A 22664-nucleotide genomic window follows, 5' to 3' on the forward strand; every position below is an offset into this window, starting at 1 on the left:
GGGTCATTATATCCTTTAGTAAGAAAGTGAAGTTTTAAACAAATATGTCTTTCCTTCTCTTTAACCTTGCCTTGGGCTAATTAACCGCAGTAGCTGTCAGATGCCTTGGCTGTCTTTTATTTGAAAAGTGGTGGCTGCATGGCTGAAAAGAATACAGTTTTAGGAGCGAGATTTCATTCTAGTCAAAAGTGACATGGACGAGACAAAAAGCTGCTGTAACGCCTGCCAAAGAATGCTCAGCTTCAACTGACGCTTGATCGGCTGGGTCGACGTTTAGAGTGTCTTGTCACTTTCAATTAGAGGCACCTCTGTTTGCTTCCATAATATTGAATGCTGCTCTTTATTCTCCACTGGTATTGAAATCATTAAGGTAAAGAGGAGTAACAAATATTTCCTGCTGAGCTATTCATAATGTTTTTATTTGCCAGAAACAAAAAATAATAATTGTGTGTTAAAAGAAGCACCTTACTCATAGTGAATTTTGTGCTTCTTATGCTTTAATTTATATTAAATGCTTGTTGTGAAATCACACAATACTAAATGTAAGACTGCATTCAATATGTTATTTTTCACTTCTCAAATCACTTTACCACTATCTGAGTAGAGTTTACATGTACTCCCTGGGTTCGTCTGTGTTTTTCCTTTGATAATTCTTCACAGCACAAGATGCTTGTGTTGAGCTGATTGGTAAATATAAATTGACCTTTTAGTGTTGGATTTGTCTTGATTTTTACCCAGTGAGGATACGCTCCATCTACCCATGACCCTGTGTTGAACAAAGAGTGATTGAATATTTATTCTTATTTTATTTCTAATATGATAGTAAACAGCTTAAACATTATGCTCTCCGGAACCCAAAAACAATTAACTTTTATATGATATATTCTATAAAGAAGGCCATCCCAGAATTTACATTATTATTATTATTTGTATTTTTTTCACAAAGTACTGGTCAGATGCACAGGGAATCAGTCAGCAACTTAAGTACAGTAACTTTTAGGCCAGATTCCTACAAATGCACACTACTCATTTGTAAAGTTTTAATCCTGTCTTAATATGAAAAAGTTATTTTAAAACTTGTCACGTTATCTGGTATATATACTGTACACTAAAGAATCTGACCCTTGTGTGGTTATCTGCATCATTGTTTGTGATTCACAATGAATGGTTTTAGACTTTATCCTTGGATTTCTTCCGACCTCACAAAACATTTTAGAAGAGATTTAATCAGGATGCCCTCTTGCACACTATTGTCTTCAATGGGGCAATATTGGCAGTTTTATTGCAAGCAGAACCAGGCCAGGACTACAGTAGTTCATGTTTTGTTTTTATGGCATTTTTCTGAATGATCTTTGAATAATCCATTTAATTTTATGGTGTGAATTGTTTTTCCTGACCCAGATATTGAAGTTACACTGACAAGAATGGCTCAGCATGGCAGATGGTACAGTCACTAACTGCCTGTGTTATCATGTAAACCTACAGCTGAAGCTTTTTTCTTTGTGCCCCATATCAGTTAGCATTACAGCAAAGACAAGTGTAGTAACTAAAGGAAATTAAGATAATGGTTAAATAGCACTTATTTATTATGCTTCACGAATATGCTTATTGGAAGCACAACTTGGCAGTTTCACATGTCTTTCCAATCAAAGAAAAATAAAATCTAGTGATTGTGCTCTTTACAATTAATTTTATTTATTTATTTTTTTTACTTCATCAGCATTTTATGGCATCACTTTACATAATAGCTCATCAGATCTGATCAGTAATAATAGGAGATTTTATTTCATTTTCTTTCCTGTCTACACCTAGGATTATTTGAATGGAAACGTGAAATTAAACTTTTTCCTCGGTTTGAAGAACAGAAACCTACAGAGCAAGAAGAGCAAAGTGAAGACAGTAAGGATTACAGACTCTTTCTTTTATTGTCTCTGTTCCGTAGGATCATTTTTCTGTTGACAGACGGAGCTTGTTGAAGACAGTGGCACTTTATAACAGGATTAATTATTAGCAAGCTCATCACCTCCACTGGAGTATTAAAGTGCATTCTTTATACATGATCTATTAACCTTAGTGATTTAGCTCAGGCAAGTGGCTTTCAGAGTTGCTGGGAAACAGCTACCCGTGAGGTAAAGCGAGGAAAGAAGGTATAATATCGTGAAAAGCAACTGGCTGATCAGTAATCTGAGGCGCTCAAGAGTCCTGGACATCACAGCACATATGAAATGATATTGGTATGACATAATTAAGCATGTCTATAACTAGACATTTGTCAATTTCAAGGTTTGTTTCTATACCTTTTACTATATATTATGGTTTTTAATGGAATGTTATTGTTAAGTATGCACATGAATGTATATTTTGAAGGTTTTCATTATTAATTGCTTAGTTGATTATGAAGCTTCTGTTTGTATTCAGGGATCAGTAATACAGCAAACAGAATGGCACTTTTGGCACAAAAATGTGTTATTGAAAGAAGTATTCTCATTTTAGTTGCTTCTAAAACTTGCCATGAGTAGTGTTTTCTAACACACTGCAGTACAAGTACAATAATACATACATTTACACTGTACAGTATATTCAAACAGTATATAATGACAGGTATACTTTTTCTTGCAGCAAAACAAGCATCTGTAGATGAACAAAAACACAGACGCAGATTATCTGGAACTGCAGAAGAAGAGGCAAGTAGTTGTTATTTATATAGTTTTGAGCTTTTTTGACCTCTCACTGCAGATTGCATGTTGCTCTTAGTAAAATATACTGAATGTATTTCCGGTATAAATATTTTACTTCTCTTCAGTTCTCTACTATCCTCTTGCCTGGAATCATTAACTCTGCGCACGTTTCTCATTGTTCAGGGAACCTTCTAGGCAGATTATTTGTACTTATGTACACATCTACTGTGTATACTGTGGCTGAACAATGTGTAACAAGACCTGCCCTTCTTTAAGATTTACAGCTGACATGGATTCTCAGTAGCCTGTTAGGTGAACTTCGTTCTTTATCTTTATAGACTTGCCTAGTTCACATTGAGCTACAAAAGCCGGAAAAAGGAGGCTTCGGTTTTTCATTAGTAGGAGGAGGCAGTGGCAATGCACTCAGAGTCAAAGCCATCAGTCCGGGAAGCTTGGCTGATCTAGATGGACGGCTGAAATCTGGAGACATTTTAATAGAGGTATGGCTAGCAATGTAGATTTTCAGTGTTCTATTTGTGCTCATGTGGCCTTCCTCCATGGAATCTAACCTTCATGAATTAGAATAAGTGAGTGTTTGTGGCTGTGATTGGATGACCTTCCAGTTATTGAGTGATTTCTGTCATGCACCACATGCTTCTAGGGTTGGCTGTGAATTGGGTTAGGCAAAACTGAAAACTGGTGGTAGAGGAAATAGCCTGTCCTTATTAATGATGTTCATAATGTGCACTATCATAAAGCAGTTTACAATTAAATAATGTTGAATGTTTTTTTTATAATTGATTAACATCTTTTCATAAGTATGGAAATAATTATTATCCATTCATGAAATTAATTAGAATTTCTAAAAAAAATTCCATTTCTAGTCACGTTGCCTACCTTTACGTCATGCAAAATGTAAGAAGAAATCCTGATTAGTTATAAATGCAAAAATGAAACTGCTTATGTGTTCTGGTGGACTGGGAAATCCACTAAAGCTGCAGTAAATGAAGTACGAGATAGTGTGGTGTAGTGGTTAGGTCCCACCGTTCATTCGTCACCAATGATTTACTGCATCACTTTCCCCTTAACATGTAATGGCTCACAATGCTAAAATATATATATATTGATATATCAATATATCAATATATATATATATATTGATTTGTCCTTTGTATTAGAGCATAAGAATAAAGAGTAATCTAAAAAACGATTGTGATTTGTCCCTTTGTATTAGAGCATGAGAATAAAGAATAATCTAAACTTTAAATTAAAGGTTTAGTTGAACTAAGAGACAGAAAAATGCATACATGTAGCATGTGTTAGTACAGTAAGACAGTCAGATGTGAAGCTTTAATAGTAAAAAAAGATACAGCATGCAAAATATATTCCATTCATTTTTAAAACCCACACAAACATTTTTGAAATTTTGAGGGTGAGGACAGAATTATAATCGAGGGAAACAATTTATGTTGGTGACAACTGCAGCAGACCTTTCAGCATGTAGAATGGGTCTATGGTATGGAAAAACTATATAACATAGAATTCTCAGATGTTTTATGTTAACATAATTTTGTTATAATTACAATCATTCTTAATTGTTTGACATTCCTTTGAAATTATAATGTCTTATAAATTACCTTAATGTTTCCTCTTAAGGTCAATGGTGATATTGTAGCTGGCCTGAGTCAAAGTAAAGTTGTTGAAATTTTACGAAAATCAGAAGGATTTGTGCAGCTGACTGTCAGTAGAAATTTAGAGGCAGGAGATCACGACATGCAGGCAAGATGCAGAAAAAAGGCTGAACAGTTTGGTAAGTTTTAAGAAGAAAATATCCCTCTATTTTGCTCTGTCAATCTTTAGGTTAAGCCAAAAACTATCAGCAGTATATTCATGTTTTAAATGTTTTATGCTGTAAGTTGTTGTGACTCAGGTTCAGACTGGCCGGGTAAGTTGTTTTCACATGATACTGTTGTTAATAAACTAACCCAACTTACATCACTTATTACACAGAGCCAGCTCTGGCTGACAATGGTGAACGTGCTCGTGACATGGTTCTGACAAACAGGAGGGTGACCAGTGGACTAAGTGTGTTTATACCTAAGCAGATTATGTCAGGAAATGAAGCTCAAATAAATTGTATTAATTGTTATGTATGTTGTGGAGACTTTTTGACTTACCTTTGAGTGTGTGTGTGTGTGTGTGTGCGTGTGTGTGTGTGTGTGTGTGTAGGATTTATGCTCTAAAAGAGACACCAACAGTAATGACTGTAGAGCCTCCACAAATACCTGAGTCGACATTTAAAAGAACCCAGCAAGGAATGACAGTATTTATAACTGCCTTTACTGATTGCTTGGTGCCCCACCAATAATTACTTTACGTTTTAAGTTTACTAGTTCTTAATTCCAAAATAGCCTTTCAGCCACTCTCTAGCATGGCAATGGGGGAAATAGTTTGAGTCATAGTCCTAGTGTAAGCATGCTTTTCATTTTGTGATAGAACAGGACTGAAAACTCATCATTAAAGGAATGATCTGAGTGCTCTGGTTTCCTTTCACATTCCAAAGACTTGCAGGTTAAGTAGATTAGTGATGCTAAATTGGCCTTAGTGTGTGAAGTATGTGTTCGCCAAAAAACAGGAAAATGCATATGCCAAAAACAATTCCAATTTATAGAATCTGGTGTATGCAATTTACTCTTTACATATCACAATTATATTGTAAATGTACAAATGCAAATATTCTTTGAACACCACCCTGTTGCCACCATGAAACAACCATATATGGACTATGCTAATCAACTTTGTACATATGCAGTCACAATGCTGCAGAACTTCATTGGCTGGTAGAGCAGCCTCTCACCTGACGCATGGAGACACTGCCACCTGCATTTCAGGAGTCCTGTGCTGCACTCCAACAACTAAGTGCACAAGAGCTTGCGCATCATTATAGGGCCTCCCCTTCACACTCTGGGGGTCAAGGAAACGTGAAAGGCACCAGTAACTGAGCAGGTAATTACCATTACCTGGTGCATGTAATGACATGATTGCTATTACAATGACTAGTATAGGCCAGGGGTAGGCAACGTCGGTCCTGGTGAGCCGCAGTATGTGCAGGTTTTTGTTCCAACCCAGTTCCTTAACGAGAACTCAATTATTGCTGATGAAGCACATATTGTTTAAGTGACATTTTGATGCTTCATTTTAGTGGTCTCGCTTGTTAAGGTTCTCCAACCTTAATTGCTTATTTCAATCTTAAACTGCTGCATTCAGTGTTTTAATTGCTCCTTATTAGCAATAAGATGTAAAAGACAAAGCAGCCAGCAGTTCTCCAGCTAGCTTTTTTCCAATTACATCTGTGTGTGTTCATCATGCACTGTTTGATTTAATAAAACACTTAATAGAAAAATGTGACAGACTGAAAATGATCTGTTTTAGGCTTCATATCATTTGGATGATATCCTTGGAAAGGAAAAAAATCTACGATATAAGAGCCTTACATTGCACAGACTAACAAGCCATAAAATTAAATAAGGTCTGAGATTGGCAATGATTGGTTTCTAATTAAGCAATTGGGTTGGAATGAAAACCTGTAGCCACTGCGGCTCACCAGGACCGACGTTGCCTACCCCTGGTATATGCCATATGAAACACTGAGGGTTCAGCCCGTTATCTTACCAACAAGCCAGCCATCACATACACCACCAACAGTAAGTTGTCTGATAAAGCTACTTTGTCACAAATTAAATTAATCATGGGTTGAACCAGGGCACCAAGCCACAATGTTTCTCAGTCGTATCTTGCCATCACAGTTGGCTTGTAATAGCAGCTTTATTCTGGTTAGGTGCCCTTATTACAATGACTGCGGTCAGTTGCTCTGATTACATTAGAAAAATTGGACACTTCTGCAAACTGTCTTTTTATTTTGGCAAAAACATGCTATGTTTTATACATGTACATCAACACAATACAAAAATTAAATGTAGCGCCTCATCAGTCAGTTAATGGCTTTCATCACAGGGGGTATGATATGGTGAAGCTTGGCTGAGATATTCCTGAACTGTCAGATAATTTCCTGAGAAATGTCAACAGGTAGCCAATATAAACTGCCAAAAAATCCAAAATGTTCTTCAGTGTAAATATGCAGCACTGGCCCTCTTTAAAAAGAAACTAAAATAGTGTATATATATCATATGCAATACATCACATTTGTGATTTAATATGTCTGTCAAGTCAATGCATATAATAATAACAGCTCAGTAATTTGAATTATTATATGTGTGAGTTGTCATTTACCTGGTTTGGCTGCATTTCCATACAAGGCTCTCATCATTTCCCAGTTTCTCCAAAATGTTGTGCGTTGGTCGGAGTTGCCATAAATATATGCAAGTTATCCCATTAAGTTTTTTTTGTTTTTGTTAAATAAATCCTGACTTTTGGGATGGAAAGTTCTGTATGCATATTTCTGGCCTCTTTCTTTTGCATATGCAAGTTTTATAAATCTGACTTCAGGTGTTGTTCCAACTTGCACCCTATGCTTGCTGAGATAAGCTTCAGCTTCCCCATGATCTTGATCACAATAAAGTGGGATCAAAAGATGGATGGATGGATGGATGGATGGATGGATGGATGGATGGATGGATGGATGGATGGATGGATTCAAGGTCGTATATAAATATGCTGCAAGTTTTTAAACGACAGTGGAGCCAAAATGACAACATTCCTAAAAATAATATCAAAAGTAGAGAAGCATGTATTCAAACAATTTTGTGGTTGTAATGTGTCTGAGAAATCTTGTGGTAAGTCCTGAACTGGGCTGTTTACACAGGTCAGCCACATTTGTTGCAGTCAAAGTATTTACCAAGAAACCATCAGCAAATGTGAGAGATTGATCAGTAAGTAAAACAGTGGAATACATCCTTTTTCTTGCAGAAAGATGTGTTGCTGCTTATTGATTTAACATGTTCTCTTACTGTAGACATGAGCTAGTTCTTTCTGTGTTTTTTTGTTTTGGTTGCAAAAATTCCTCTAAAACTGCATTGAATTTGTGAGTAGATTTTGATTAAATTGATTGTCTGATAAAATATATATTGCTTAAAAAATATAATGAAAAGTTTGCACATTTTTACACAGATTTGTATATGTACTGTGAGAGACGGCCGTCATCCTTACCCGGGTGGGACGCCCATGAAGTGTAAGGATGAATGAAGGCAGCTTCTGTAGGGCACTGCCTCCCCCGAACCACTAGGTGGCAGCCGCCCTATGTTGTAGTAGTGCCCCGGATTCCCACAAGGTTTCTTGGGACTTGGAGTTTGCTGACTCAGCCCTTCAGAAGCTGCCTTCCCCCATCCTTCCACCTCATAGCCTTCATGGGCGTCTTGGCTGGTTAAGGATGCCAGCTGTCCCTCACAGCACATTCACACACAGAAAACCAATTATTTTTCTCCTTATTACATTTGAAAAAGTAATTTGTGGAATATTTTTCAGTAACTTTCTTGCCTTTTTCCTTTTTAATACTCAGCTAGTGCATACTGCAAGGAAGAAGACAAAGAATGTCCTTTACAACTCAACGGTCAAAAACAATTAAAAACAGTGCAAACAATGCAGAGAGATTCTGAGGTAAGATCTGAATGAGTACAAACCAATGTGATCCTCTGTACTGATTTAAACAGACATGTTAAATTCCTTTCGTATTTTACTAAACAGAAATAGCTAACATTTAAACAGATCTCTAGGAAACTCAAATCCTCTGCTAGACTTGATAAATTCCCCTGAACCACTGACCTTCATAAATTTAAATGTTATAGATTTGTAAATAGGAGGTTGTGCACCAAAAGCAGACACCTTCTTGGTTCTATCCATCCATTTTTTAACCCACTAAATCCGAATACAGGGTCATGGGGTTCTGCTGGAGCCAATCCGAGCCAACACAGGGCACAAGGCAGGAACCAATCCTGGGCAGGGTGCCAACCCACCACAGGACACACACAAACACACCAAGCACTCACTAGGGCCAATTTAGAATCGCCAATCCACCTAACCAGCTTTATTTTGGACTGTGGGAGGAAACCAGAGCGCCCGGAGGAAACCCACGCAGACACGGGGAGAACATGAAAACTCCACGCAGGGAGGACCCGGGAAGCGAACCCAGGTCCCCAGGTCTCTCAACTGCAAGGCAGCAGCGCTACCCACTGCGCCACCCCTTCTTGGTTCTATTATTTTTATATTCATTCAATTTCTTCTTTTGTTATCATTAAACAGTAACTCAGTCAAAGTTATTGAACTTGTATTTTTTCAGATTTACCAGTTAACTTAGTAATAGGAACTCTGCTAATTTCTAATTCCTCTGTTTGCTGTTGTTCCCAATGAAAATGATTAGAACAATTATTGAGTTAGACTTTTAGTTAGAGTGAAGTTGACAGCATCACCCTCACAAGTAAAAAATCTGCTGGTTAGCTCAGCCGAATTTGTCACATCTCAATTCAGTGTCAGTCAGATATGTGATTGTGACACCCTGCAAACCTAGGTTAGGGACAAAAGGCCCGGCCTTATCATGGTAACAAAGATGCAGAAAGCATTCTTTGCCAGGGACAGAGAGATGTGGAAGAATTTAATCTGCAAATCTGTTACAATACTACAAAAGAGTGATGTTTGTGAGCTCATCACAGGTAACTTCATAATACTTCCACCAATGTACCTTTGTGATCTATTATTGCATATATCTGTTTTTAATCTTTACTAAATGCAGACCTTGTTTCGATTTTCAGTAACCTGGTACTTTACATAGCATCTGTCAAAGCATTCACTGTCGCAAAGAATAACAGATAGAAAGGCCAGAATTGTTTCAAATTATTAATGTTCAGCTGTTCAGTTAGCAAAAGCAACCAGAGTCCAATGAATCTCCCATTTCCTCTTGCTACATGTCATAAAATGATTCAGTTCCTCTCTGTATTTGCTTTGTTTGCCTTGTTTGCTGATTTCTTCATTTACATAACATGGCATTCTCAGAATGGTTACACCACTTCAAGGGTGCTGAAACCTCTCCCATAAGTACTGTGCTCAAGACAGCAAACAGACAGTTTCCACTTATGCACACTCTTAAGGAAAATACTCTTTAAATAAAAGTGGTTGTGAATCTCCATTAGAAATCAAATCTAAGATCCTTTATTACAGGATCTACAATCGAAGATCCTGATGAGGCCTGGCACATGCATTGCTCAATGCAGCATGATAAGACTGACTAAAGTGACTAAGCAATGGTCTTCAATAAATTAGGTTGTTTTACATAATGCAGCCAAGATGCATTTTGGTTTATACCAATCAACATGTGGATAAATGGTATATTTTTCTAACTCATTCATGTCTTAATATTATCTATAGGTCCCAAAATAGTTAAATATTTAATAGTTAGTTGGCACGTATAGATTTACCACTAAGAAGAAATGTATTTAATTATGATTATCTTATCGTTTACTTGGTAAATTGTTCAGGAAAGAATATTTTAGTTACACAGGAAAGGCACACTCAGAACACTCATAAATTCACATAGAAATAATAAATTACACAAGGATGTGCTATTGGGGTTTTATGCCACTACACTATAGTCACACAAGGCCTACTTAGAGTCCTTAGTTAATCCACACTTTGTCTTTAAGGGTGTGGGACTAAAACTGGAGCACCCAAAAGAAAATCCAGCAGCCATGAGAAGAACATTCAGACTCTACACAGACAATGACTGGACAAAGAATTCAAAGCCTGGTCACTCTGTCCATGAAACAGCAGTCCTAACCAATGCACCAGTGTCCCACCCTTCCTCATCACATGTACCAAGCGATTTGTATAGGTTATTTGATTGAGCAGATGTTATCTTTGGTTATTCTTTCTATTATAAAATAGACTTTTATTTTTTCCTTTTAAAAACTGAAGGATTATGCTTAACTATATTATGACATTTTTACACACCACATTTATTTTAAATATGTTGTGGCCACCAGGGGCGCACCAGCTCCCCAAACCTGACACAAGCAGGCACAGGAAGAAGTCTCAGGCAGCACGTATGTTTTTATTTGGCTGTGGGAAATGCTTTCAATTGTTTCCCACCTGCAGTGTACAATACAAAAGCACAGTATTACTGTAGCACCAAGCACACTTTTCTTCTTTTCTGTCTCATTCCACCACCACTCCTCCTCCAGCAAGCTTCATCCTCCTCCTTCCAACAATTGCTCCCTGAATGAAGGCACACTGCTCCTTTTATGCTGCACCTGGGAGTACTCAAGGAGGTTCATTAGTGAGGTCCAGAAGCACTCCTAGGTGTGGCAGAATCCCGACAAAGTAGGGGTCTGCAGCCCCTCTGACGGCCCCCACAGAACCCAACATGGCTGTGCCATACTCCAGCTCCTATGGTGCCCTGTGGGAAAACGAGGCAGTGCTGCATCCCAGGGGGGCAGCCATCTAGCAGTCCGGGGGAGGCAGTGCCCTGTACATATCTGCTCTCCGGATCCTTCCTTTAAGGCCCTGACCATTCGTCACAATGGCAACGATTCATATTAACCTAAACTGTCTCAATTCCTGACAAACATGCTTGAAAGAGTGTAACTTGAGAATTGTATTTATAAATAAATATGCATAAATAAATTATAAATTGCAAGTTGAAGCCAAAAGATGCTGAATAAAACCCTTGGGCTTAAATGCTACATTCATATTCATTATATCTTTATGTATAAGTTTCCAAGCACTCATCTATTTATTTCATTCTAAATTGAAATTAACAGTAATTCCTTAGAAAAAGGCTGCAATGACATAATTAAAAAGAAAAGAATTTCTCAAGGACAAGAATACTTACTTACATTTTTTATTTCATTATTTCCAGATTCAGGATGGTGTTGATTCAGATGTTTCTGTGTTTCCCACTCCAGTCTTAAACCCTCGAACTGCAATCATTGTTAAAGATAAACTGTTACCAAAAAATGACAGGTATACAGAATGAAAATATTTGTTTTTTCTATGAATTTATTTTTTGTAATTTGTACTGGATATTTAAGTGATTGGTGCTACACTTGTTATATACTTTCAAAACTGAACACCAGATGTCAGCAGTGTACTATATCAGGTTTTGTTTTTATTATTGCTATTGTGTAGCTTTCCACTCATCAATCCCAATTTTCTGTTTACTTGTTATATTCACACTTCTGTGCAGTCTTATGCACATTATAAATACTGTTGCTCCATTACAGGACACCTTTTGTGCAGGCTTTGTAATGTGTTTGCATTGTCCAAACCCATCTTCAGTTAATCATACACAGTTAGCATGCTGGCCAGTTCTATTACCCACATACAGCACTCTTTTTTCAAATATTGATTTGTATATAACATGATATCTTAAGCAAACACATCTAAGTAAAAACAGGTGCAAAGTTATATTCTCTTACTTAAAATGTGTATGAACATGATAAAATTCTAACAAATTTAGACTATACATTGGTCATAATTTGTTGTGAAAGTACAAATATGTTAGAACTATTCAAGAAACTTCACAATTCAGATACACCTGTTTTCTATGGTTTAAAATAAACAACTGAATACACAGTCACATTCAGCTGTCCATTATCAAGACCTGTTATTTTAATTTGAAGTGTTTGGGGGGGCGGTGGCAGGGGGTTAGCGTCATAGTTTATTACAGCATGCATCCATATATACAGACACACTCACTCACCCTGAACCAGGTAGGAAGTCTGGGAGAATTTGTATAGAAGGAGCTGTAAGGCACAAGTGAAACTTCACATCCTTGCATACACATTCATAACTTTGTGTTTGTGAAGTGCATATTTCATATATCAGTACAGATAATCCTGTACACATATAGTGCTTCTATTATTTGTGCATATTTGATAAAAAATATCCTTAATAATGTGTTCAGTTTCATACTTTCTATATTCATTTGTTAAAATATTAAAAATAATTGTTAAAACTTGTTAAAACATGCATTACATTACTATTATTGAATCAGCTCTATTAAAAACAGTAGTTGTCCTTCTGCTTTTTTGTACAAAGAGCAAAATTGTGTGATAGATAGTTTCAAGATTCTCATACTTCTTCCCCTGAAGCTTAGATTCTCAGGAGCACAAAGGCCAGACTCCCAGCCGTCAGTACAGACCTCATGAGGATTCTGATGGCTGGAGCAGTGACGATGAGTCTCTTGATCCATCTGGGCAGGAATTTCTTCCAGCTACAGGTATGGCTGCAGTCAAAAACAGTGCTAACAGGTGCTGTAATCCAGGTGTTAAAATACAGGGGGGTACTAGCTGACCACATAGCAATCAAGAAGGCATACTTTATTTTCTAAAGCAGATTTAAAGTAATTCTAAGGCAGAGCATTTGGACATCACTTAAACGTAAGATTTATTTATTGTTTTTGCTTCTAAAATATAAGCAAATGTGCATTGACAACTTTTTAGCCACTAAGGTTAATTCCCAGCATTCTATTCATCATAATATATTAAAAAAAATATAATATCCCTTTCAGATACCCTAAATTATATATAGTAGGTCTAGATGTATTCATATAATAAAAAAAAATGCTGTCTGTTGTAACAGGAGAAATATCTTTGATTCCAAGGAGTAATGACTATAAAAAACATAACAAAAGAACAATGTATAGTAATAACCTTGATTAATGAAACCTCATTTACAACAAAGCTGGTGTAAAGTGTGCTGTGCTGCATGTGCACATTTAAGTGCCTGCCTTCTAAATGCTGTCATTGTGTAATTTGCACAAAATATTCATCATTTGCTGTTAGATAGATAGATAGATAGATAGATAGATAGATAGATAGATAGATAGATAGATAGATAGATAGATAGATAGATAGATACTTTATTAATCCCAGGGGGAAATTCACATACTCCAGCAGCAAAAAATATTAAATTAAAGAGTAATAAAAAATGCAGGTAAAAAACAGACAATAACTTGAATAATGTTCAACGTTTACCCCCTCTGGTGGAATTGAAGAGTCGCATAGTTTGGGGGAGGAATGATCTTCTCAGTCTGTCAGTGGAGCTGGACAGTGACAGCAGTCTATCGCTGAAACTGCTCCTCTGTCTGGAGATGACACTGTTTAATGGATGTAGTGGATTCTCCATAATTGATAGGAGCCTGCTGAGTGCCCGTTGCTCTGCTACGGATGTCAAACCGTCCAGCTCTATACCAACAATAGAGCCTGCCTTCCTCACCAATTTGTCCAGGCGTGAGGCATCCTTCTTCTTAATGCTGCCTCCCCAGCACACCACTGCGTAGAAGAGGGCACTCGCCACAACCATCTGATAGAACATCTGCAGCATCTTACTGCAGATGTTGAAGGATGCCAGTCTTCTAAGGAAGTACAGGCGGCTCTGTCCTTTCTTGCACAGATAATCAGTATTGGCAGTCCAGTCCAATTTATCGTCCAACTGCACTCCCAGGTATTTATAGGTCTGCACCCTCTGCACACAGTCACCTCTGATGATCACGGGGTCCATGAGGGGCCTGGGTCTCCTAAAATCCACCACCAGTTCCTTGGTTTTGCTGGTGTTCAGTTGTAGGTGGTTTAAGTCACACCATTTAACAAAGTCCTTGATGAGGTTTCTATACTCCTCCTCCTGCCCACTCCTGATGCAGCCCACGATAGCAGTGTCGTCAGCAAACTTTTGCACGTGGCAGGACTCTGAGTTATATTGGAAGTCCGATGTATATAGGCTGAATAGGACCGGAGAAAGTACAGTCCCCTGCGGCGCTCCTGTGTTGCTGACCACAATGTCAGATCTGCAATTCCCGAGACGCACATACTGAGGTCTGTTTGTAAGATAGTCCACGATCCATGCCACCAGGTATGAATCTACTCCCATGTCTGTCAGCTTGTCCCTAAGGAGCAGAGGTTGGATGGTGTTGAAGGCGCTAGAGAAGTCTAGAAACATAATTCTTACAGCGCCACTGCCTCTGTCCAAGTGGGAGAGGGATCGATGTAGCATATAGATGATGGCATCTTCCGCTCCCACCTTCTCCTGGTATGCGAACTGCAGAGGGTTGAGGGCGTGTTGGACCTGTGGCCTCAGGTGGTGAAGCAGCAGCCGCTCCATGGTCTTCATCACATGTGATGTTAGAGCGACAGGCCGGAAGTCATTCAGCTCACCAGGACGTGATACCTTTGGGACTGGGGTGATGCAAGATGTTTTCCAAAGCCTCGGGACTTTCCCCTGTTCCAGGCTCAGGTTGAATATGCGCTGTAGAGGACCCCCTAGCTCTGATGCACAGACCTTCAGCAGTCGTGGCGATACTCCTTCTGGACCTGCTGCTTTGCTGGCACGAAGTTTCCTCAGCTCTCTGCTCACTTGCGCTGCTGTAATTGTGGGTGGGGATGTCTCTTCTATGTTGGTATCAGCAGAAGGATGTGTAGAGAGTGCAGTACTCCGAGGTGAGAGTGGGTTAGGGTGGTCAAACCTGTTAAAGAAGATGTTCATTTGGTTTGCTCTCTTCACGTCTCTCTCGATGGTGGTACCCCGCTTCGAGCTGCAGCCAGTGATGATCTTCATCCCATCCCACACTTCCTTCATGCTGTTGTTCTGCAACTTCTGCTCCAGCTTTCTCCTATACTGCTCCTTCGCTGCCCTGAGCTGGACTCGGAGTTCCTTCTGCACGCGCTTGAGCTCATGCTGATCACAGTCTTTAAAGGCTCTTTTCTTCTGGTTCAAAAGGCCCTTGATGTCACTTGTAATCCATGGCTTGTTGTTAGCATAGCAGCGTACAGTTCTTACTGGAACTACAATGTCCATACAGAAGTTGATGTAGTCAGTAGTGCAGTCAACAACCTCCTCAATGTTCTCACTATGTGATCCCTGCAGGATATCCCAGTCTGTAGTTCCAAAACATTGTCTCAGAGCATTCTCAGCCTCCGGGGTCCACTTCCTGAATGATCTTGTGGTTACAGGTAGGATTCTCACTTTTGGTTTGTAGTGAGGCTGAAGCAGAACCAGGTTATGATCTCCTTTCCCAAGTGCAGGCAGCAGGGTGGCACTGTATGCGTCTTTTAATGTTTGCATACAGTAAATCAATAGTCTTATTTCCCCGGGTGTTACAGTCCACATACTGGGAGAATGCAGGTAATGTTTTGTCCAGCGTCACATGGTTAAAGTCTCCAGCGATTAGCACAAGTGCCTCGGGGTGCTGCGTTTGTAACTTAGCAACAGCAGAATGGATGATGTCACTCGCTAGCTCCACGTCTGGCCGAGGAGGAATATACACGATGACAACAATGACATGTCCAAACTCTCTGGGCAAGTAATAGGGACGCAGACTTATGGCCAACAGTTCGATGTCCCTGCAGCAAGTGGAGATTTTGACTTTAACATGTCCAGAGTTACACCACCGTGTATTAACATAGAGAGCGAGTCCTCCTCCTTTGTGCTTCCCACAGGTACTTGCGTCTCTGTCCGCTCTAACTGTGCTAAACCTGGGTAGCTCCACATTAGCATCTGGGATGGTGTTAGTTAGCCATGTTTCGCAGAAACACAACAAACTGCATTCTCTGTAGGTTCTGACATTTTTCACCAGCGCAGCCAGTTCGTCAATCTTATTTGAGATTGAGTTCACATTCCCCAGAATAACAGAAGGCACCGAAGGCTTAAAACGCCACTTTCTCGCAAGCCGCTTCATTTTTAGCTTAGTGCCGGCTCTGCTGCCACGATACCGCCTTCTTACCTCATCAGGTAAATAGGGAACCACACCGGCACTGGCATTTGTTCTCGGCGCTCGAAGTTGAGTACTTGAATAGGCGAGTCTCGGCGTGTAAAAATCCATGCCCATGTTGTAAAAGTAAGTGTGTCCAGGGAACAAATCCACATAAAATAAAGTAATAGAAGTGATCAATAAATAAAAATAGAAAAATAAAAGTAGAAAAATGCACATACATATACAGTCATACACGGAGCTGCTGAAAAGGCTGCCACTCTCGGCGGCGCCGGATGTATAAAATTCTTAGTATGTTGATATTGTGTGTAATGTATAACACAAAGTTATGTAATGTCCAGGTTCCAAACCTGGGAGAGATCCGTATCTCAGGTGGCCAACAATTATCAGAGTGGACAGGGGAGAGGCAATAACAAGCAGCTTTGGTGAATGTGGAAATGGTGGATGCAGAAAGAGTTCTTAAGAGAGGCACTTAATAGAAGATCGTTCCTCCTCTGCTAAAACCACTGGCCTGAGTTTGTGGCTGCCACTGATCCTCACATAAGATCCTCACGGAGCTGGGGAAGGTGTGCCAGATGATGTTGCCCCTGATCCTAGGCAGGCCGTGTGAGGCAGAGATGGTAGTATCTATATGTAGGCTCATGGTGAGGCAGCTGGGAATGTGTGAAGCAGCACAACATTGGAGTGGTGTTGCAGAGTGGCCAAAGAGGAAGGCATTGCTTTCGACTGTGAATGTTGCCTGACCAACAATGTTGAATGCAAAGTCCATTCCTCTATCTCTCACACATTACAGTTATATTATGAGTGCCTTGTTATTTCATGTGTACTGTAGTTATATACACATTTTTTAAAATAAAAAATATAATTTCCCCAGTATGACTTAAAAACATAAAGCAGTATTGTTTAGAAACTAAGATGCAGATTATGAATAGGTAAGAAGCTTGAGTAAAGAAATGTCATGCAGCAGAATAATTGGGATTAGCGGATAGTGATAAAAGGAGCCAGTGCAGAGTGTGGAAGAGGTGGTGTAGATAGAGTGCACTTACCTGCAAGCATTTCGGAGAGCCTTCTCCATTGCTAAAGTTCATTAATCTAAGTGTGTGAGGCAACTGGTGAGTCTTCTTAAAGATTCCTGTCTGGGATCTTCTCACACCAGTCTGATCAACTTTTGATGAAGAGGAGGACAGGTGTTTTAAATTAAAGCTACAAATGGAAAGCATAAAATTAAGGTAAGAATTGTATCGCACAAGGACTACTTAGACTTCATCATAAAAACAGTGAGTTTTTTTCTGAAAGGAGAGCATAAAACATTAATAATTGACAACTGATATTTATTTAAAAAAGACAAACAATAACAAAACTTCATGGTAATACATAGTGTTCTCATTTCCTCTGGATGATTTCAGGTCTACAAACTTAACAGGCAATGTTAAAAAGCTGCTTATGCTATTGCTGGTTAATGTGAATACATGGGTGGGACCAAATCTGTAATGATTAGTAAATATGGGTGGAGTCTAATGGTTGACCCCCACCCACATTCAGCCATGCCCCATTCTGATAGGTGCAGTGAGGGGTACTTGAAAACGAGCTCACAGTGGAGCTCCCACCAGTTCCTGACACCTCTGAGCTATTGCCCCAAACTTTCCTCCTAATTCCAGTTTCAGTGAGCATTCTGCTATAAGGTGCTGTCATATCCTATGTTGGGACAATTATTCTTTTGCTAACAAACCAATGTGTCCTTGAACTCCTGAAACCTCAGTAGACCTTAAAAGACAAGGTTGCCTAGGCAGCTTTCCTACCACCCATTATTAAAAAAAACAACACAGTCCCATCTCTCTATGTTGCTGCATATATGCTGCTCTTTAATAGTTGGGCCCATCGTACTAGGATGTTGTACCATGTTAGCCATTATGGATGTAGTGAGAAGTCAAGCAAAATGACATCTTTTATTGGCTAACTAAATTAGGTAGACACTTACTACCCAGGTAATGTTCACCAACTAGTTGTTTAAATGCAATTCTGGCAGAAGTAATACAGTTTGCTGTAGAGGTAGACAAGAATCAGCACAGCCCATGTGTGCACTGTCACTGTATACTAAAACCTAACCTAGGATGCTATGGAAACATGTTTATGGCTGTTAATATGTGATGTTAAAAAAAGTTGATTGTAAGGATGAGGATGCTAATGTTTAGTGAAAGACTGACCAGTTGCTAAAGGACAACTTTTGAATGGCTTAGCAATTAGCATTGTGTCTCTTTGTGTTGTATTTGCTCCCTGCCTGCTTTCATACCATGAAAATAGTGGCTTCTTGCGTACGTGTCCCACCCTGAAATGTTTAAGAATGAAATGTCCTGTAGAACAAGTGATGAAGTGCATTTTCTATGGCACAGCACTAAGATGTTCTGTTGAAGCCTTTTTCCATTTCTTTCATATTCCATGCTGTGCTTGAGCCAGCATGGCTCACTTAATTTTTTTTCCATTTCCTTTTGAGTAGAGTTCACCTGAACACAAAGCAGAGTGGATTATACAGTATCTGTGGCCAACTTCCTTACAATAATGCAGCTGAGATTTATATGACACAGTCATGCAAATGTAATGATATTACGTATTTCTGTACGTAGGATGCAAAGAAACATCTACAGGAGTTCGCTAAAAATGTGCCTTATGCATGATAAAATTATTTTAAAATCTAGTTATGTGGGCAGTAATTATCTATTTGCTTGTACAACCACTGCATAATATTAGAATAAATGCAGGTAACATTGATATAATAAAATGTAAAAACAAAATGTCTTGCATTTGTAATACATGCCAAGGCCACAATCTGTATGGCCTCCCTAGTAATGATAAACTGATGCAATTCACTTTGGTATACTGCTGCATATACTGTATATGAATTAAGCTTTTTTTATAATTCTTAGTATTCATCAATTGATTTTGACCAGATCTCCTAGTGCATTGACTGAAATACACCCCAAGACCATGACAGAGCCACCACTGTGCTTCACAAAAAGATGTTGATGGGCATCAATTTACATCTCAGCAATTTTCCTTTTGATATAACTTGTGTATTTTTTTTAATGTAAATTTTATATCTTGAGCTCATTGAGCAAAGAAAACAACCAGGAATCAAAGAAAAACAAGTCAGCAGTTCTTACCACTGTACTACCAAAGCAGTCATGCCAATGACGTACACTAACCCAATTTCTTTTTCTTCGGTTGTATTCATGAATAAAGGCACATTTGTTTCGTTATATTTGTAACTTTTGTGAAAGTGTTTATTTGATATTTGGACTTCAGTCTTCACACATTATACACTTCATGTCAAAATTTTGTCGTTAGTACTAAAACATGTTTGTTTTTTAGGTATGTGTTCAACATTTCTTGCATTTTCTGTTGTCCTACACTTACACAGATCTTTGTAGACACGGAACACACATGAAATGCATATGTTACAAATATCAATATATTATTTACCCTGTACAGCTCCAGGTACCTCACTCCCATATAAACAAGGCCTGAGCTAAGAGAGGTTTTTGCCCTTTTTGCGGCAGTGGGGGATGGGATAGCAGGCTGCTTGTACTGATCGACACATTTACAAAACAAAAGACGCTGAATGGAGAGGTGTAAATGGATTTAAGGTGGGCCGGGATTATGAGTTTTTTTTGTAGGCTTCAGGGATTCTAGTGTTAAACTGAGTTTGCTGGTACTTAGGATTTTTAGAGGATGCACAAAGTATAACTTTTCACAGGATAGGGGGACAAGAAGAGTGGTCATGCTGCCAGATTGAAAATACTGTAAGTGTGGAAGTTTAGGAGAGGGATTGCAGAGTATATTTGAAAACCATTTGCTTTAAGGACTGATCTGATTTGAAGATGGAAAAAGAAAGATGAAGTGGAATGTGGTGAATAGAAAACCTTGGCCTGAGTATTTAAAAAGTTCTGAGTTCAAAATCATTATAAATGTCATCAAGCATCCTATAGTTTCAATCAACCCTTAGTTTAAGAGATGAGTCTGCCTCCAAAACAAAGGGGAGGATGCTGGGAGATGGGGCTATGACTGTGCCAAGATGTTTTCTCAACTTTATGCCAAATATACTGATGTCTTTTTATGCCAAACATTTCTGATTTGGATTCATTCCTCTATAAAGCTTTCTGTCACTAGTTGTTGCTTCATGGTTTATAAACCTTTGTGTGCTGCAGTCTCTTTTGATTGTTGCTTTTGTTTAGCTGCAACATGCACTACACATCCATTTCTTTATTTTATTTTTTTGCACAAATGAAGAGTGCCAAAGGAAATTTTTTTTTACGATGTTTTTACCAGATGATTCTTCAAAATCCTGAAAAAGTACTTATTTGAATTTCCTCCTTCCTTCAAGAATGTGAACTTTAAATCTTCTTTCAATAGATTTTCAGTCTTTTTAGTTTTCACATTTCATTATAACATTTCAAACACCACATCTTAAAACTTGAGTTTTATGTGCTATTGCTTGCTGTCTATAGCCTTATTGATACAAAGGTATGATTTCAATCTATCACACAGTGTTAACTTAGCCATTTACAAACCGCTCCCCTTAGTATTTGTGGTCTCCATCTAATATGCCAATTTCTTTATTAAACTGCACCACTAACTCACTTAGTTTGGCTAATCACTACCTCATTGATTTGAATCAGATGTGCTACTGGTGGAACTTAATAAAAGCATGGAATAGGTGGTGTGCCTTAACAAAGAGTCTGGGGTCTATATCTTGCCTTAGTCATCTTGCAACATTTGTTATAGGTCATGTTATTTTTTTATATCTGTGATTTTTCTTTTATATTTATTCACAATATCAAAATGTTATATACTGTATTGTTTTTATGATCTAGTAAACATTTGCTACCCAGAAAACTGGCTTTAAAAATAAAATGATTTACTTGGATGGCCTAAGACAGGGGTCCCCAACTCCGGTTCTGGAGGATCTCAGTGGCTGCAGGCTTTCATTCTAACCCTTTTCTTAATTAGTGACCTGTATTTACTGCTAATTAACTTTTTAAAATTAATTTTAATTGACTTGCTCTTGAAGACTCAGACCTCTTAATTGTTTCTTTTTCCTTAATTAGCTGACAAACAATAATGAGATACAAAATGAACCAAAACATGACCAGCAAACTGTGTCCATCATACAATATCTGATAACAAAAAAAGATGAGGGTCTCAGGAATGTTGATCTGCTCAGGTCCCCCAAACATTTTAACAGTGCTCTTAAGAAAGCGAAAATCAACAATTTATGAAATGTAGGCTATTCTATAATAAGAGCAGCAACAAGCCATGGGATTAAAGAATGGGTTTAATTTACAAGACTCTGCACCTAATTAAGCAACTGGTTGGAGTGAAATTGGTTAGAGTTTGAGGCCCTGACTTGGCTGGTCTTCTGTTGGCTCACTGACTTCACATTTCATTTCTGTTTTGGTGCCATTAAGGAAAGAAATGAAGCAATTCAGAGGAACAATGAAGAAATTCAGAGTAAAAAAATCTTAAAAAAACAAGTGAATTAAAATTCATTCAAATGAAGTCAATTAGCAGCAAAACAAATCACTAATTAAGAAAAGGGTTAGAATGAAAACCTGCAGCCACTCTGGTCCTCCAGGACCGGAGTTGGGGACCCCTGGCCTAAGACTTGCGCACAATACAGTACATATTCTGACTTGCTGTAGCACTGGTTAACATATATGAAAACATAATGCATGCAAAAGCTTGCCAAGAAAAGGAAGGGCCTGATCAGTTCTATAATTGAAAAGAGCCCACACAGATAAAAAATATTGTCTAGAAATCATTTATTTAATTAGATGATTCAAGGAGGCAGCAATTCCATAGTATATAGACAAGGAGAAGTGGTGTACAGTGGAATTGCATTTGCAGTATTTGCTCAAATCAGATGGACCGCTGAAGCATGACTTTATGTTACGGTTTGAAGACAACCATCCCAGGAGCAGTTTGTATACATGGTCACCCTTTCCTGTACCTGCAATGTAAGCTGGTATGAAGACTCTGAAAGGGAAACAGTTTAGTTAGAATTCAGTAATATGTGCTTTTGTGCAGTTTTAAATGTTTAAATGGGTGAATGGGTGAAGAGCTTTAACATATTACAGTCGGCCCCCTGTTTCCACAGGTTCTGCATCTATGGATTTAACCAATCACAGATTGAAAATATTAAAAAAAAAAATTACAGAAAGTTTCAAAAAGCAAAACTTGAATTTGCCATGTGCTTAGCACTACACTGAATCCATGCGAAT

General features: G+C 38.4%; 1 protein-coding gene across 1 annotated transcript in view; it reads left to right on the plus strand.

Annotated features, from left to right (window-relative positions):
* Nucleotides 1-22664, plus strand: part of ptpn20 (protein tyrosine phosphatase non-receptor type 20) — a 211339-nt gene that overhangs the window by 165642 nt on the left and 23033 nt on the right. The window contains exons 35-41 of the mRNA XM_051922606.1: nt 1813-1899; nt 2620-2684; nt 3017-3178; nt 4335-4488; nt 8194-8291; nt 11542-11645; nt 12776-12903. Of these exons, the coding sequence (XP_051778566.1) occupies nt 1813-1899; nt 2620-2684; nt 3017-3178; nt 4335-4488; nt 8194-8291; nt 11542-11645; nt 12776-12903 (798 nt within the window). The remainder of the gene's footprint in view (nt 1-1812; nt 1900-2619; nt 2685-3016; nt 3179-4334; nt 4489-8193; nt 8292-11541; nt 11646-12775; nt 12904-22664) is intronic.

The sequence above is a fragment of the Erpetoichthys calabaricus genome, chromosome 2, assembly GCF_900747795.2.
Source record: "Erpetoichthys calabaricus chromosome 2, fErpCal1.3, whole genome shotgun sequence".
NCBI lineage: Eukaryota > Metazoa > Chordata > Cladistia > Polypteriformes > Polypteridae > Erpetoichthys > Erpetoichthys calabaricus.